Genomic DNA, 18,309 nt, shown 5'->3' on the forward strand with positions numbered 1-18,309 from the left:
GAGGTTGTGAAGGCTAGGACTATAACAGGGATTAAAAGAGAACTGGATAAATTCATGGAGGTTACGTCCATTAATGGCTATTAGCCAGGATGGGTAAGGAATGGGGTCCCTAGCCTCTGTCTGTCAGAGGGTGCAGATGGATGGCAGGAGAGAGATCACTTGATCATTACCTGTTAGGTTCACTCCCTCTGGGGCACCTGGCATTGGCCATTGTCGGTAGACAGCATACTGGGCTGGATGGACCTTTGGTCTGACCCAGTATGGCCATTCTTATGTTCTGTTCATTTCCATGTTTGGATTGCTTTTAAATTTAATCCTCACTCTGACTTAACTACATTTAAACAACATACCTGTAGTGTACTTATCTTAAATGACTGATATGCACTCTGTAGGCTGGTGGGCTCCCTCACCAGACAAGGAAAAACCAGGGCCTCTTTCTGGCCCTTTCTTCAGGGCACAGTTTCAGTCTCTAAAAATGAAACTTAGACAAAACAAAGCAGCAACTCTGCCCACCGCAGGCTAGAGCTCTCAGAAGCTTTTCCCCTTGCTTCTCTCAGGGCTAAAAAGAAGACGCACTCTTTCCTTAAATTCCCCAGCTTCAGGGCCTACTGCAGGAGCCCATCTCCATCCTGCAACTCCTGCTAACCAAACCCTCAGCCTTTTATAGGGATCACAATGCACAGTGAATCGTGAAACTATTTGCCGAGGATGTTGTGAAGGCCACAACTATAACAGGGTTCAAAAAAGAACTAGATAAGTTCATTGAGGATACGTCCATCAACGGCTATTAGCCAGGACGGTGCCCCTAGCCTCTGTTTGCCAGAAGCTGGGAATGGGCAACAGGAGATGGATCACTTGATGATTACCTGTTCTGTTCCTTCCCTCTGAAGCACCTGGCATTGGCCACTGTAGGAAGACAGGATACTGGGCTAGATGGACCTTTGGTCTGACCCAGTACGGCCATTCTTATAGGGTTTTTTTGTTTATTTTTATGTTTACCTGACCACTTCCCAGCTGGGTCTGATAATCTATCAGTGCTGGTGGTCCCAAGGCCCCTGGTTCTTAAAAGGGGCAGTCCACTTCATTACACACACTCAGCAGTAATACTATTTTAAAACTTTTTCTTTGGGAATTTTTATTGTTTAATTATAAGTTTCATATGTGAACTGAAAAAATGTGACAATCTGGAAAATCTGTCAATGCACAACTTATGAATTCTAGTTAATGTCATAAAGTTGCTGAACCCATGGACTGCTTCTGTGGATGCAGAAACAATCACCTGCTGTCAGGACTACAGCACATCCCCCCCGGACCAAGTACAAGGGGGGCGGGGGGAGGAGTAAGACCATAACAGTAGGCTATTCCAGTGGAAACACCTTGGCTATAATGGGTTGGCTGAAACTGGAAAGCCAGTTTTCTCCAACTTTTCCAGAAGTGGCTGGGGTTTGGAAAGTGGAAAATCCCCCAATGCATAAGGAAAGAGACAGTAACTTCTACAGTAACTTGAGTTCAAGATGTTTTGTTCCTATGTTGCTACATCATAGGATGTGTGCACGCCAATGCACTCTCAGCCAGAGATTGTGAACAGCAGGGTCCGCAGATCCAGGCCTGTGCAGAATTCCACACAGTGCTCCCATATGAGGGTACATAAAGAGGCACAGAACTGCTGCCACTCCAGTTCCTTCTCGACCATGAAGCTTAGAGAATCCACAGCAGAGGAGAAGGATGGTGGGAGGTAGAGCACTCATAGGGTATGTTTACACAGCAAAGAAAAACCCGCAGAGGGCCCATGCCTTCCACACTGTATGGTCCTAAAGCGTGGGCCCAGAAGTCTATACAGCAATGAAACAACCTCACACCCAAGCTCCATAAGCCCAAGTTAGCTGGCATGGGCCAGCCACGGGTAGACATATCAAGAACTCAAGTTACTGTACAGGTAAGCAACTTCTCCTCCTTCGAGTATATGCCGTTCATGCTATTAGCCAGGATGGACAGGGATGGTATCCCTAGCCTCTGTTTGCCAGAAGCTGGGAATGGCCGATGGGATGGATTTCTTGATTACCTGTTGTGTTCACTCCCTCTGGGCCACCTGGCATTGGCCACTGTCAGAAGATAGGATACTGGTCTAGATGGACCTTTGGTCTGACCCAGTTGGACGTTCTTATGTTCTTGTGTCCCTATGGGTCCTCCAACATAGGAGCTCCCAAGCAATATCTCAATGTGGAAGCAGACGCTGAGGACGTAAATCCTTGCAGGACTGCTTCAAAGGTAGTGTCAGTTCTGGATGCAGGTATAATGATGTAATGTTACGCAAACATGTGAACTGATGACCAGGTGGCAGCCAGGCAGATTTCTGCTATTGGGACATCCTTAAGGACTATAGAGGTGGACTGAGCCCTACAGGAGTGGGCTGTGACTCTGTGTGGGAGATGTATCCCAGCCATTTTGTAGCATGTCAAGATACAATCGGAAACCCATTTTGAAAATCTGAGTGGAAACTGGCTGACCATTCATCTTTTCTGCAAAGGATACAAAGAGTCTGGGGGAGGCCCTAAAGGTCTTAGTCTTGTGAAGGCAGAAGGCAAGGGCTCTCCTGACATTTAATATGTGAAGACTAGCTTCCTCTCTTGAGGTATGAAGCTTTGGATAAAATATCAGTAAATAAATACCTTGGTTGATATGAAATGCCAACAAGATTTTAGAGAGGAAGAGAGGATGTGGGCACAACATGACCCTGTCACGATAGAAGGCAGAGTATAGTGGATATGCCATGAGTGCCCCACTTTCTCCCATTCTTCTGGCCAAGGCAATGGCTATCAGAAAGGAAGTCTTGAAGGGAGAGGTGGGAGACAGAACAGGTAGCCATTTGTTCAAAACGGGGTTCTCCTAAGGCACTGAGAAACAGAGTGTTGACTGGGCCGCTTGGCCAGAGCAGCTCCTGGGGTGCCAGTTGTCTAGATATGGAAAGACTGCAATGCCCCAATGATGTAGGTGAGCCGCTACTGCTGAAAAACACCTGTGGAGAGCCCACAGGTGAGGGGACATACTGGTAATGTTCCAAGAACAGAAAGCACTTGTGGGAGGGATGCATAGCCACATGAAAGCACGCATCTTAGAGGTCAAGAGCAGTGAACCAGTACCCCAGATCTTGGAATGGCATATCAGTAGCTAGCATTATCTTTTTTAAGCGCTGCAATAGGGCATAGGTATTACGATTCCTCTTTTGGAAACCATGAAATATTTGCAACAGATCCCTCCCTCTGATTTACTGCTTAGCAAGAGAGAACTGGCTCAACTTCCCCCAAATGCAGGAGGTACTAGACTTCCTGCTTTAGAAAAACCACACAAGAAGGGTCCTGAGGCAGGGGGTGGAGGGGCAGACGGACTGGAAATGAATAGAGTATCCTTGGCAACCCCCTCCAGGATCCATTTGTCTGAGCCAATGAGCTCCCCAGCTGGTAGGAAGTCAGACAAGTGGTCTCCTGAAGGAGGTGCTAGATGACTGAATCTAGCAGCAGAGCATCCAGAGGGAGAAGTTGTTTGAGTCCCACAACCAGGTTGTCAAAATGGTTTCTTAGAAGAAGGTGTAGAGGATGGTGTTCCCCTTTTTAAGGGTCTGGGCCTCCTTCTTGGGTACTCTGTAGATCTAGCATAGATCTGTTGTGAATGGTACTGGAATGGTCTAGAGTAAGCGCTGTCTGAGACTTGCTGAAATGTCTGTTTCGGGCACATATATTCCCAGCAACTGCAATGTTGCCCTCGAGTCTTTAAGAGTGTGGAGCAAGGAGTTCATGTCATCACTTAACAACTTAGGCCCTTCAAATAAGAGGTACTCCACAGTATTTTGCACTTCCTTGGGAGGCCAGAAGATTAGAATCAGGATGCCTGTCACGTAACTACTGCAATGACTAAGGACTGTGAAGTCATGTCAGTATTGTTGCAAGATGCTTACAGAGAAGACCTGGTGACCAAATGAGGGCCCTTGTGACAGCTGTTCAACAAAACGAGCAAAAACTTTGAATAATTGTTTAAAAAAAGTTATATTTTGCCATCAAGGCCTGGTAGTTCACAACTCGAAATTGAAGAGCTGCTAATGAACAACATTTCCTACCCAAGAGATGTGGGCATTTAGACTCCTCCTCAGAAGAAGGTCTGAAGCATGTCTGACTATTTTTCCTTTATTGCATCTTCCACCAGGGAGTTGGGAGTAGGATGGGAGAAGTAATACTCCATTCCCTTGGCTGGAATATAATATTTTTTATCTGTCCATTTGCAAGTGGGAAGAATAGTGGCAGGTGTTTGCCACAGAGTACATGCCGGTGACAACAGTGCCTTATTGATATGTAGGTGATCTTATCCTGGGGAGTTATATCTAAAATGTCCTCGGTGACTTAGAGATGTCAGACAGTACCGAGGTAATGGCTTCTCAGTGCTAGTTAGCTTACGGTCTCTCAGACCAGAGCTTCTTAGGGGGTACCAGGGCTTCGGTACCAGTGTCAGCTGGAGAATCGGCTGTACCCAAGGTGGGAAAAGAGTCTTCTGAGAATCAGCTCTATGAGGTGACTTGCCCCTCTTTCTAGAACCTCTAGAAAGGTGCAATCTGGTTTTTGAGGGTTTCATCTCTGGAACTGCCCTTGTAGCTCCAGAAGTCACTGAAGCGGCCTAAGAGGTTGAGGCCAACATACCAGGTGGGGCAGGAGGAATAGGGAACATTCTATTAAGAGAAGTTTCAGTTTAGCCTCTCTATCTTTGTGGGACCTATCTTTGAACCACAAGCAGACTTTACACTTTGATGGTTCGTGAGTTTCTCCGAGATACTAGAGACAACTTGAGTGCCCATCACTACGAGGAAAAGACCTGTGGCAGTTCTGATAAGGCTGGAACTCCAGAGTCTTAGGCATAACCCAGGGAACTGCCAGAGACCACAAGGGGCAAGAAATTTGGGGCAAACCCTAGCATACAATATGCTACAACTAAAAAAAAACAAATAACTAGAAAATAAAAACTATAACAAAACAAAACAAAAAAGGGAAGTAAACAATCAAGGCGGGAAGTAGGTTGAAAGCAGCAAAAAAAATTACTCTGTCTCAAACCACAGGCAGTCAAGAAGGAACTGAAGTGGTGGCAGGTCCACGCCTCCTCATACCCCTTCACATGGGAGCACAAGGCACTGCACGGCATAGACCTGCAGCCACTGCTATTTACAATCTCCGGTCAAGAGTGCACATGCACAAACACATGCTATAATGGAGCACCCATAAGGATGTACACTCGAAGAACAACCAAGGTGTTGATGTTAGCTTTTAAAACCAGACTGCGTGCCTGATACTTAGGCTGGTCTACACTTAAAGTTTAAGTCGACACAGCTATGTTGGTTAAGGGTGAGAAAAACCCACATCCCTGACTGATGTTGCTATGCCGACCTAACCACCAGTGCAGATACAGCTGGGCTGAAGGAAGAATGCTTCCATCAATCTAGCTACCGTTCCTCAGGGAGGTGATGTACCTAAACCAACAGAAAAAGCCCTTCTGTCGGTATAGGTTGCATCTACACGACAGGATTATACCAGCATAGCTATAGCACTGTAGCTTTGCTGATATAGTCCGCATAGCTTAAGGTATGCCTACACTGCAGCCGTGAGCAAGCCTCCCAGCCCAAGTAGACAGCCTCACGCTAGTGGGGCTCAAGCTGATACCCTAAAAATAGCATTCGATTCCTTATGCACTCTAACCCCTTTTTTTTTTTAATCATTATGGTACATTGAGCATGTTTTCATTAAGCTAACTGCAGTGACACTCGGGTATTTTTCCTGAATGGTTACAGGTCATTAAGAACCTACTAAAACATACAAGAAAAGTTCAAACTATTCATTTAAATGTGCACTACTTTACATGTGTCAACACAAAATTTCATCTCCCAATGCACATTCACCTACTTTGTAAGGTCCCCTCAGATGTTCTTCAGTTGTCTCTCGTCATGAAGAAACTCAATATATATTCTGCAAATTTTGCCACCCTATTTTTCATATTAAACGAAGAATCTTGGAGCATTCTTTACTCTTTTACTATGATGAAAATTTACCTTTTATTACTTTTTTCCTCTCTTAGCCAGTGTCTACTTCTCTCTCATTGCGTGACAGCTTCCACAACCACCTTTTATCAGAGATTTGTCAAAGCCCAAGTGCTAGCACAGTCTCCTTTATTTTGTTCACATGCTCACAGTTTCTAGTAGATTAGAGACATGAACACGTGATGTGTAGATCATCTAGATGTCTTACAATTCTAGTTTTGCCATTTAAATCACTTTTGTTAAAAATTAGGTAAGGTTCATTGCTCTACTTCCTAGAATCATATCTAGTGTATTTTTAAAGATACGTACAACATTTGCTACTTTCGATAAAACATGGAACCCCGGAACGAGGATTTTCAGCACAAATCACACTCTTTAAAAGTGATAAATGTAAAAATTTTAACGAAGGAAGAATTCTAACTCCCCCAGGAGTAACAATATCCTAGTGCTAGCAATTTACACTGTCACATGGGAAAAAGTTATTTTAAGACTGAGATTTGCAAAGCCACCTAAGAAATTTGGTCCTCGAATTTCCTTTAAAATTAATGTGAATTGGATATCCAAAGCTCCTGTATGGCTTTGAAGATACCTCAGAGAAAAGGGCTGGAATTAATGTAGAGGCTGCACACTCAGCTCCTGTACTAGGAGGGAACGAACTGCTCAGCTTGACTCAGCCAACTGGACCTTTCTGCATTCCTTGATAAGGGTAGCAGCATATTCTTAAGAGTAACGGGAGAGGGCCACCAATACAAATTGCTGGGATTTTCAAGCAAAACATTTCAATGGAGTGAAATGCTGATAGATGGGATCCAATGCTGGTAACATGTTCTACGCATGGCTAGATCTGATCTCAAGTTTGTATGGCTAGGCGTGGCGATTCTGAACTCATTAGTTATTGCAAAACTCTGATTTGAGAACAAGAGCCCTGTTTAAGGATACAGTCAAGAATCTGGAGTGCATACACCTCTTTTTGTTTAGTAAATACTCTCTTATATCCAATATTTTAAAAAGTTATTTCTACAATAGTCCTCCTGTGACTAAGATTGTTGATGGAAAAAAGTAATACAGGAATTTTTCCCAGGAATATAAATACTTCTGACAAGAAGAGGGAGTGAGGAATAAGAACAAAACTATACATGAGTTGATATCTTCAAACCAGCAGCAGGTTACAGCTCATAATACAGGAAATGTTTGATCAAGAACTGAGATAAATAGGAACATCATACACACCATACCTCTATACTTGGGCTAACGCTGGTTGGCAGTGTTTCTGATGTCACTGTTGTGCTTGGAAGGCTGGAGAAATCCCAGGTATTCACAGGTTGTACTGGTTCAGATAGCTTAGAGTGATCAATACATTTTGGATTGTCCAGTAAGGTCACTTCATAAAATTCTTGAATATCTAGAAATGTAAAAATGGTTCAGAAATGAGATTTTATATCGCAGTACAATTATATTAGTAGTTAATTTTAGTAAGCTTTAAAACAATACACAAGACTATAAAATGTTTTAGAGCCATAACCAGAATAAAAACTGAGATGTAAAGCAGCATTGCCTTGGTAAAAGCAGTACATATCACTGATTGACTAATTAATACAGTACAAAGCTAACAAAAAACAAAGTTACTTGCCAGTTACAACATTTCTAATTTTAAGCTTCAATTATCTTCTATCAAGAAAAAGGAATGCATTTTTTTCATTAAAGAAAACTCAAATTCTGCAAATGTTTTCAGAATTATATATATTTTTAATTTCCTAAATGTGTTTTTATGGTGTCAGAATCCAGGCTTTGGGATAAATTCTGGAGCTATAGCAGTGTTTTGTAACTTGTTTTAGCTTCAGGAAGAACTGTTTGCTTAATTTACTGGCATTAAATCGTGGAGCAGGTCCTCAAGGAATCAATTCTGAAGCACTTAGAGGAGAGGAAAGTGATCAAGAACAGTCAGCACGGATTCACCAAGGGCAAGTCATGCCTGACTAATTGAATTGCCTTCTATGACGAGATAACTGGCTCTCTGTGGATGAGGGGAAAGCAGTGGATGTGTTATTCCTTGACTTTAGCACAGCTTTTGACACTGTCTCCCACAGTATTCTTGCCAGCAAGTTAAAGAAGTATGGGCTGGATGAATGGACTATCAGGTGGATAGAAAGCTGGCTAGACTGTCGGGCTCAACGGGTAGTGATCAATGGCTCCATGTCTAGTTGGCAGCCGGTATCAAGTGGAGTGCCCCAGGGGTCGGTCCTCGGACCGGTTTTGTTCAATATCTTCATTAATGATCTGGAGGATGGTGTGGATTGCACCCTCAGCACGTTTGCAGATGACACTAAACTGGGAGGAGAGATAGATACCCTGGAGGGTAGGCATAGGATACAGAGGGATCTAGACAAATTAGAGGACTGGGCCAAAAGAAATCTGATGAGGTTCAACAAGGACAAGTGCAGAGTCCTGCACTTAGGACAGAAGAATCCCATACACCGCTACAGACTAGGGACCGAATGGCTCGGCAGCAGTTCTGCAGAAAAGGACCTAGGGGTTACAGTGGACAAGAAGCTGGATATGAGTCAATAGTGTGCCCTTTTTGCCAAGAAGGCCAATGACATTTTGGGATGTATAAGTAGGGGCATTGCCAACAGATCGGGGGACGTGATCGTTCCCCTCTAGTCGACATTGGTGAGGCCTCATCTGGAGTACTGTGTCCAGTTTTGGGCCCCACACTACAAGAAAGATGTGGAAAAATTGGAAAGAGTCCAGTGGAGGGCAACAAAAATGATTAGGGGACTGGAACACATGACTTATGAGGAGAGACTGAGGGAACTGGGATTGTTTAGTCTGCGGAAGAGAAGAATGAGGGGGGATTTGATAGCTGCTTTCAACTACCTGAAAGGGGGTTCCAAAGAGGATGGATCTAGACTGTCACACATTTGCCTAAAACACAGCAGAATAACTGGCTGTGAATTATAGTTTTTTTTAAAAAGTTAGGTAAGAGTTCTAGATTTCTTTGTTCCAATTTAGGTTTTACTACGGAGAATAAAAACAAATTAAATATTACATTTAACACCTTCTCTGATTCAATGCACTTGAAGGCTGAAAGTAGTTACATATCTGTGATTTCAGATGGATTTTGGACACGTGCCCATGTATACGCCCAGATTCTGTATGAAATTAATGCCTGAGTTCATCTAGTTGCATATTTCGTACCTGGACATTTTTAAAGATTTCACCATGTATCAAGACAATAACTAGCATACAATTTAAGGTGCACTTTTTTCAGTGACAGTGTCCAAACTTTTTTTTTTTTTTTTTTTTGGGGGGGGGGGGGGGTGAACAGTTGAAGAAAAGCAGCACCTAAGGCAAAGGGACACACTGCTCAATAAGGATTTCTTTGGTGTGTATCTTTCTTTGGTGTGTATCATGACTGCTTCCACCATGGATATTCTAGTTATGTGCCCGGAGAGTAAAGGTGAGCCTGTTGTGTTTCTTGTGTCTGATATTTATAAGGCTTCCTAAAGGTGGCTGGTGTATAAATCCCCAGTGACTTCAGGGCAATTGTCTTTTAAGAAGAGGAGTGCTTCCTCAGTCCTTGTACTGAAGAGCTCTATCACCTCAAATGGAAGGTCCAAAATGTTATCTCGAACCTCTGTGTCCTAGTCACTGCTGTGACCATCAACGTTGCAACTGTGTCAGAAACATCCATGGCTACTTGAAAAGTTATTCTGGCAGCCAGTTTGCCTTCTTTGATGATCTCCCTTTGTGTCTTATGGTACTCTTGACAAAAAGGGAGTCACACCCTTTACCACATTGCTAAGTATAGCCTAAACAATGCATGACATCTTGCCACCCGAAGTTGCAGTGAAACAGATGATTATGTTTTGCATCCAAAAGGTATAATTTCTTGAGATCCCTTGGGTGTGACTTTTGTTGATTTCAGCTTCTCCTAAACTGCTGTGAGTACTAAAGATCATGCATTTGGGTGGAAATGAAAGTATTCAAAGTTTTTCAGAGGTACTTGATAGTATTTTTCCATCCATGTGGACCCAGGCTGCATGGCGGCCAGCTTTACCAAAGACTCTTTAGGAGTATTATCATACACTCCTTAAAGGGAAAGAACGATCCAACCTTGGGCTGATGTGGTTAGGATATCAAAGAGTTAATTGGGATCTCTACATTATGACATTCATTTCTATATCCAGGGTCCCACCAACGAAAGCCAGGAGATCCCATAATATTTAGGATTCTCCACTATCAGGGTAGAGGCTGGTGTGACGGAGGATGCAGTTTTTTTTGCTACTGCCAGCTCTTGCATGCTGATGTCAGGCTCAGCTGTTGAGGGTGTCGGCAGAGATCTACCAGAGAGCCTGATCTCTTCTTGGAACTGCAGGAAGGAGACCTACTACAGAACACATGGGATAGTGGACCCCAGAAGGGTCATAATGGCCTGGGTGGCAAGGTAATTGGGCACTAGACCAGCTGCAGCTGGTCATTCCATTGCCATTCACACCTCTGTTGGGCTTGCACCCTGTCAGAGGGATGCCTAGTGACAGGTCTAGGTTCATTCTTGTATGGTAGAGGAGAGGCATCCCTGCTTGACATAAGAGAGAAAGTGTGATCTGGTGACAATGACAGAGTAATACTCTTTGAACAGTGGTGCCCTATGGTAACATTCTGGGCCCAGGTACAGCGCTGGACATCGCCCCCAATCCAAAGGTTTCCCTGGAGGGGATCTAGGTGGCTCTCCAAGGGTGCATCTCAGGCCTGTAATTGGCACAGTTCAGCAGCCTTTGTTGGTGCCAATTTGCTGAGCACCACTCCCACCTAGGCAGGGGACTTAGGCTCCCTATCTCTGAAGGAGTGCTATCATGTTCATTGGATAGGGCATTCCCAAATGTTTGGAGACATGTCTAGGCTCCACTCAACCGTACCTTTCAATCTCACCCTTATATTAGGGCACTGGTGCTGGTTCCAATAATCGAGTTGTTAGCACTGGGGGTGCTGGTACTGAAGACACTGGCATGTCAGTCAGCCCCAGAGCCAGTAAGGTGATCAACAACAGTGTCAAGGTCATGGCCAGGGCCAATGAGCCTAGTGCAGAGTTGGTCAGAATCACCATTTCAAGTATCAGTTTTGAGAGCATTTTCTTTCCGACTTTTTAGTCACTGCTCGACCCCAAGGTGTGGTGTCTATTCAAGGGAGCATTCGCTGAAGATGATTTTTTCCAGTTTGGAAGTGATGCATTTCAACTTCACATCCTTTGACTTCAGAGTCCTGGAGAAGGATTTGCACATTGCACTTACTGGGAATGTGACTTGCCCACAAACAGAATAGGCATCAATTATGCCTTTCAACTAGTAAGTACACCACAGGTTGGGGAGGGTTTAAACCTTCACGATTTGGAGTCTGTCATGTCAATAGGTACAGAGTGCCTAGCCCCGCTATGCAGGGGGGGCATACAAGTCGGGTCTTTTGTTTGGAAACATCCAAAAGTAAAGAAATAAATAAGGAGGTGGAGACAGACACCTTCACAAAATAGTTCAAAACAGGATAATTTTGAAGTTCAATACGAGCAGCAGATCAGACATCCACTGAGTATGAAAGAACTGAAGGAAGGTTGCCTGCAGTGGGATCCACACGCTCACCTTCAAAGGGTGAGTTTATTTTAAAGACAAACCTTGTAAAAAATCACTTGTACTGGAGATGTTTGGAACAGAAAATTGATAGGGTCTGAAAAATTAAAATCATTACAAAAGCATATTTGCCTTTCGAGATGAACAGAAGACTAGACCAATGGTAAAGAAAAAATTAAGGCTAAACAAGCCAGTTTCAAGAAAGGGACATGCTAAAAGACAACGACTCTTGTGCCAAATAAACTGGGGTTTAGGAAAAAAAAAATCCAAGTACCTCAAATATGTTTTGTGGCAGGATACAAGCAAACAGGAGCGTTTCAGAGGGAGTAGCTGCAGATCCTCTGACTGCAGCTACAGATAGTTGGTGAGTTATATGTTTGGTCTGTTTGTTATGTGTCTCCGTAAAGGTCACACCAGGTGAGACAGGTCTGTTTGTGTCTGTGAAGATTACATGGCTGGCACCGTTGGGTCTCTGATCAGACCCAGCATTTGACCTCTGAATGGTTAATCCCTCCCTGACAGCAAGGAAATAGAGCAAAAGCAGCATCACTTGGTATACAAATCAGTAGCCAAGCAAACCCTTGACCAGAATGGGGTAACAAACAGGGGACTTTCAGAGGGTGTTTTCAGGAGGAACTGTGATTCCTTGTGCTCAAGTATGGCTCTACCACAGGTAGTGGATACAAACAACAAAAGAACTTCTGTGAAATGCCTTGGGTTTGCTATCTTTCTTTCTGTCAGATGTCAAGAGATTTCTGGTGCAAGATGTGTAAGGTGGTGGCAATACTAGAACAGATTCAGAAAATCGGTGCTACAGACACCACAAGGAGATCAGTGATAAAGGAACTGGAGAGGCAGTAGAAACTGAAGAGATACGGTTGATGAGGTAATATCTTTTATTGGACCATTGGTCTCTCTAATAACTTGGGACCGACAGGGCTACAACTACACTGCACAGAAACTGAAGCAGCTGACAGGTAATTTGATCAAGAGGGGAAAGAGAACCAGAAGCCATTCAACCCAGCTAGAAGTATTGAATTATCAAATATTCACCTAGCCATCAGTGATGAGCCCATCACTGAAGGAACAAAAAACAAAGTTACAGGGGACATACTGATACGCATCCTTGTGATATGAAGCAAGAAACTACAAAAAAGGGTTTTCAACCATCCTAAGGTGGCAAGCAATAGTCATTGGTGACTCCATATTAAAAAAAGCAGACAGAATTCAGCAAGGGACACAAGGACAACAAGATGGTGTGCTGAATACAGACATTAGGGTTTATAAACAAACAGAAATAAGCGCACATTTTTAACAGTGAGGTGATTAACCAGTGGAAGAAATTATCACGGAAGGTAACTGAAACACTGGATACCTTTCTGGAAGATATCCTTTAGCCTAACACAAGTTACTGAGCTCAAAACAAGAGTAACTGGATGAAATTTAAATCATCTGTGAAACACAGGAGATCAGACTAGATCAGGGGTGGGCAAACTTTTTGGCCCGAGGGCCACATCAGGATGCAAAACTGTACGGAGGGCCAGACAGGGAAGGCTGTGCCTCCCCAAACAGCCTGGCCCCTGCCCCCATCCACCCCCTCCCACTTCCTGCACCCTGACTGCCCCCCTCCGAACTCCCGACCCATCCAACCTCCCCTGCTTCTTGTCCCCTGACCACCCTCTCCCGCAGGACCCCACTCCCTATCCAACTGCCCCTTCTCCCTGTCACCTGACTGCCCCCAACCCCTATCCACACCCCTGCCCCCTGACAGGCCTTCCAGGACCCCGCCCCCTATCCAACCGCCCCTGTTCCCTATCCCCTGACCACCCCGCCCCCTAAACATACCCCCGCCCCCTGACAGACCCCCTGGGACTCCCACGCCTATCCAACCCCCTCTGCTCCCCGCCCCCTTACCATGCAGCTCCAAGCAGCAGGAGCTCGCAGCTCCACCGGAGCCAGCCACGCTGCCCGTGCGGCGGCGTGGTTGCGGCGGAGGGAGAACAGCAGGGGAGGGGCCAGGGGCTAGCCTCACCGGCCGGGAGCTCAACAGCCAGACAGGACAGTCCCGCGGGCCACGCTGTACTTTACCCACCTCCGGACTAGATGATTAAATAGTACCTTGTGGCTTTACACTTTATAAATTAATTACTCCTCAGGGAATTCTGCACCACTGTGCAATGCAGAATTTTGCAGAAATTAACGTTGTGTGTGCAGAATTTCCTTTCCCCCACAGAAATGGGCTGCAGTGCTACTAGTTGCCAGTAGGAGCCACTGGACTCAGCAGAGCCCAGCTTGCACATAGAAGACAATGCTGGGGGAAAGGAAAGGGAGCTAGAGGGTTCCTGACAGCTGCAGTTCCCAAAATGCCCTGAGGGAAGGAGAAGGTGGCAAAAAGAAACTCTGTGCAAGCCTGGGACCAAACATCAGGCTGTTTCTCCCTCTGGATCCCTGGGCTCTGGGGACAAGTGTATGAACAAGGGGGGACCTCGCAGCTGGGTTCTGCAGAGGAAGAGGGCGTGTGGGTATCTGGGCTGGGGGTCCCCCGCAGTTGGGCTCTGGGAAGGAGGGGTTTTGGGTGTAATGGTTGGGAGGTCCCCCCACAGGTGGGTTCATGGGGGAAGGGCTGTGTCTGGCCCCCCCGGCTGGACTCTCAGGGGCGGGAGGGGAAGGGGCCAGAGAAATAGGAACAGGGTTGTCATAGGGATTTCTTTAACTCTGCTCCTGGGGGAATTTGTGTGTATCTGTCTTTATTGTTACAGACATACTTACTGACAGGTATTTTGAAATAAATTAACAAAATAATTGAAACGGGCGTGATTATGTAGTGCTATTTTAACAAATAAAATTTGCAGAATTTTTAATTGTTTTGGCACACAATTTTTAATTTTTTGGCACAGAATGCCCCCAGGAGTAATTAATCTATAAGTGATTGAATAACGCACTGCCGCAGGTTAGTTTGAGATGGCACACAAGGGACAGTGAGAAAAGTATTTCCCCAATTATCAAAACATGCATTTTCATTAAAATATACATGAAGAAAAACCGCATAACCAGATGACAAAGGAAAATGGTAGCAAAGAAAGTGTCCAGTTATGTAGTAACCCACCTAACTATGGACAATAATGACAAATGGATACAACGGAACGAACTACAGCAGAAACTCGACTATTTACGAACAACAATCTTATGAACATTTATTCAAACCATTCTTCCCTGATGAGGGGGCGGGGGGGGGGTGGAATTACATAAGCGATGTCAATGAAGAATTGATATCCCTTCACATTCCAGTGCCTTCAGTGCTTTAAAGCAATGCAGTGCACCATTCTACAACTTACATGCTGTATCTACGGTAGGCGTTACATTTTATGAACTTCTTCATTTTATGAATTCCACAATCCCCAATTAGCTTGTAATATAGGGGTTCATCGATTCATAGATTCCAAGGCCAGAAGAGACCACTGCAATCATCTAATCTGACCTCCTGTCTAACACAGGCTATAGACCTTCCCTAAAGTAGTTCCTGTTTGAACTAGAGCCCATCTTTTAGAAAAAAAAAATCCAAACTTGATTTTAATATTACCGGAGATTGAGAATGCTCCACAACACGTGGTGAGTTGTTCCAGTGGTTATACTCCGTGTTAAAAATTTACACCTTATTTTCAGACTGAATTTGCCTAGCTTCAACTTCCAACAACTGGATCTGTGTTTGCTAGGTTGAGGAGCCCGTTATTAAATATTTGTTCCCCACGTAAGTAAACTAATCAAGTCACCCTTTAGCCTTCTCTTTATTAAACTAAGCAGACTGAGCCTCAAGTTTTTCCACTATAAGGCACGTGTTCCAACCTTTTAATCATTCTCTCTGCTCTTCTCCAACCCGTCTCCAATTTATCAACATACTACTTTAATTGTTGACACCAACAGTATTCCACTAGTGGTCGCATCACTGCCAAATACAGAGGGGTTATAACTTCCCTGCTCCTAGTTGAGATTCTTCTGATGATATATCCAAGGATCACATTAAGCCCTTTTGGCCACAGAATCACACCAGGACCTCATGTTCAGCTGATCATCCACCACAACCCCCAAGGCTTTTTCAGAGTCATAGAATCACAGAACTGGAAGGGGCCTTGAGAGTCCCCTGCACTCAAGGCAGGACTAAGTATTATCTAGACAATCCCTGAGAGGTGTTTGTCCAACCTGCTCTTAAAAATCCTCAATAACGGAGATTCTACAACCTCCCTAGGCAATTTATTCCAGTGCTTATTCACCCTGACAGTTAGGAAGTTTTTCCTAATGTCCAACCTAAACCACCCTTGCTGCAATTTAAACCCATTGCTTCTTGTCCTACCCTCAGAGGTTAACAACAACAATTTTTCTCCCTCCTCCTTGTAAAAACCTTTTATGTACTTGAAAACTGTAATCATGTCCCCTCTCAGTCTTCTCTTCTCCAGACTAAACACACCAAATTTTTTCAATCTTCCCTCATAGATCATGTTTTCTAGACCTTTAATCATTGTTGTTGCTCCTCTCTGGCCTTTCTCCAATTTGTCCACATCTTTCCTGAAATGTGGCGCCCAGAACTGCACACACTACTCCAGTTGAGGCCTAAACAGAGCAGAGTAGCGCAGAAGAATTACTTCTCGTGTCTTGCTTACAATACTCCTGCTAATACATCCCAGAATTACGTTTGCTTTTTTTGCAACAGCATTACACTGTTGACTCATATTTAGCTTGTGATCCGCTATGACCCCCAGATAGAGGGGTCCACTGCTTCCAAGGATAGAGCCCCCCATCCTGTAAGTATGGCCTACATTCTTTGTTCCTAGATGTATACATGTACATTTTAGCCATATTAAGAGACATAATGTTTGCTTGAGAACAGTTTACCAAGCAATCCAGATCATCCTTTATCTGTGATCTGTCCTCTTCTTTATTTAATCACTTCCCAAATCTTTGAGTTGTGTGCAAATGTTATCAGTGATGATTTTATGTTCTCTTCCTAGTCATTAATAAAATAGCATAGGGCCAAGAACAAGTCCCTGTGGGACCCCATCTAGAAACACACCTATTCAATGATGATCCCCTGTTTACAATTACAATGAGACTTGAGACAAGTTAGGTGAGATAATATCTTTTACTGGACCAAATTCTTTTGAGACCTGTTAATTAGCCAGTTTAAATCCATTTAATGGAAGTCATTTTGATTTTGTTTTATTCTGTTTTTTTTTAATCAAAATGTCATGTTATCATGAAGTCAAATGCCTTGTAGAAGTCCGTTACATGAACACTATTACCTTTAACAGCTAAACTTTTAATCTCATTTTAAAAGGTATCAAAATTGACAGGATCTATTTTCCATAAACCCATGCTGACTGGCATTAATTATATTACCCTCCTTTAACTGTTTATTAATCAACTGTCGTACCAGTCCTTCCATTCGTCTGTCCGGAATCAATGTCAGGCTGACAGGTCTATAATTACTTGGGTCATCCCATTTACTCTTTTTAAATATTGGCACATCATCAGCTTTCTTCCAGTCTTTCGAAACTTCAGTGTTACCAAAAAAAAAAATCAATGTCAATGGCTCAGCTCGTTTAAAACTCTTTAGTGCAAGTTATTGAGACCTGCTGGTTAAAAAGTGTTTAAAATCTTCCTTATTTACAACTGGAATGGAAAGTCTTTCATCATGTGACATCTTTTTTCCACCAAACACAGAACAGAAATACTTACTAAACACCTCTGCTTTTTCTGCTTTACTATTGACAATTCTACCATTTCCATCTAGGAATGGACAAATACCATTGTTATGATTCTTTTTTGTTCCTAATATGCTTTTAAAAAATCCTTTTTGTCCTTTACTCTGCTGGCTACAGATTTCTACTTGTATGCTTTTTTCCCCTTATCAGTTGTATACAATTCCTAACTTCTGATTTATATTTGTTACTATCAACTTCCCTTTTCTTCCACTTTTTTTAAAATACATATTTATAGCCGACATTACTTCCTCCCTAAGCTAGGTTGATTTCTTGATTGTGGATTTTTGGGCATCAAGTAAAGAGTTATTAAGCACTTACCAATAATCATTCACATTTTTCTGATTAAATTCTTTCTTCCAGCAGATTTGGCTCATAATTGTTTTCAGCTTTGTGGAATTAGCCCTTTTAGACAACAAAGTGCGTGTGTCTATACATATATAAGGTTTGGACTTTGTGTTTGCACATAACAAATGTGATCAAGTCATGATCACTTGTAGGTACACTATCGTCAATTTTTAGTTCTGTGATCAATTCCTCTGATCTGCCAAAACGAAATCTCTACCATGTTGGATGCAACATTTTCTAAGTTAGAAAATAGTCATCTATAATATACACATTTCAAGGATGTTTTAGTACTGATAGCATGTGACTACCAGCATGTGTCATTCAGACTGAAGTCCTCCATTATAATGCAGCTTTTTTTTCCTCCACATTGTAAGTAGGTGCTTAAGGAACCAGAAGGAACCAGTGATCCTATTCCCTTGCGTGATTTGGTGGTACAGAGCAGACACCAACTCTAGTACCCCATCTTGTACTTCTACACACATAGTGAGAAATTCAAGTTAGCAAGCCACCCTCCTAA

At 43.5% G+C, this 18,309-nt stretch overlaps 1 protein-coding gene across 29 annotated transcripts in view; it reads right to left on the bottom strand.

Moving 5' to 3' along the window:
- DLG1 (discs large MAGUK scaffold protein 1) overlaps positions 1-18,309 on the bottom strand; it is a 428,647-nt gene that overhangs the window by 400,272 nt on the left and 10,066 nt on the right. For all 29 annotated transcript variants that reach the window (XM_043523144.1, XM_037909596.2, XM_037909589.2 and 26 more), the window contains exon 3: positions 7,306-7,472. In XM_043523144.1, coding sequence (XP_043379079.1) covers positions 7,306-7,472 — 167 coding nt within the window. The remainder of the gene's footprint in view (positions 1-7,305; positions 7,473-18,309) is intronic.

Source organism: Chelonia mydas, chromosome 9, assembly GCF_015237465.2.
Source record: "Chelonia mydas isolate rCheMyd1 chromosome 9, rCheMyd1.pri.v2, whole genome shotgun sequence".
Lineage (NCBI taxonomy): Eukaryota > Metazoa > Chordata > Testudines > Cheloniidae > Chelonia > Chelonia mydas.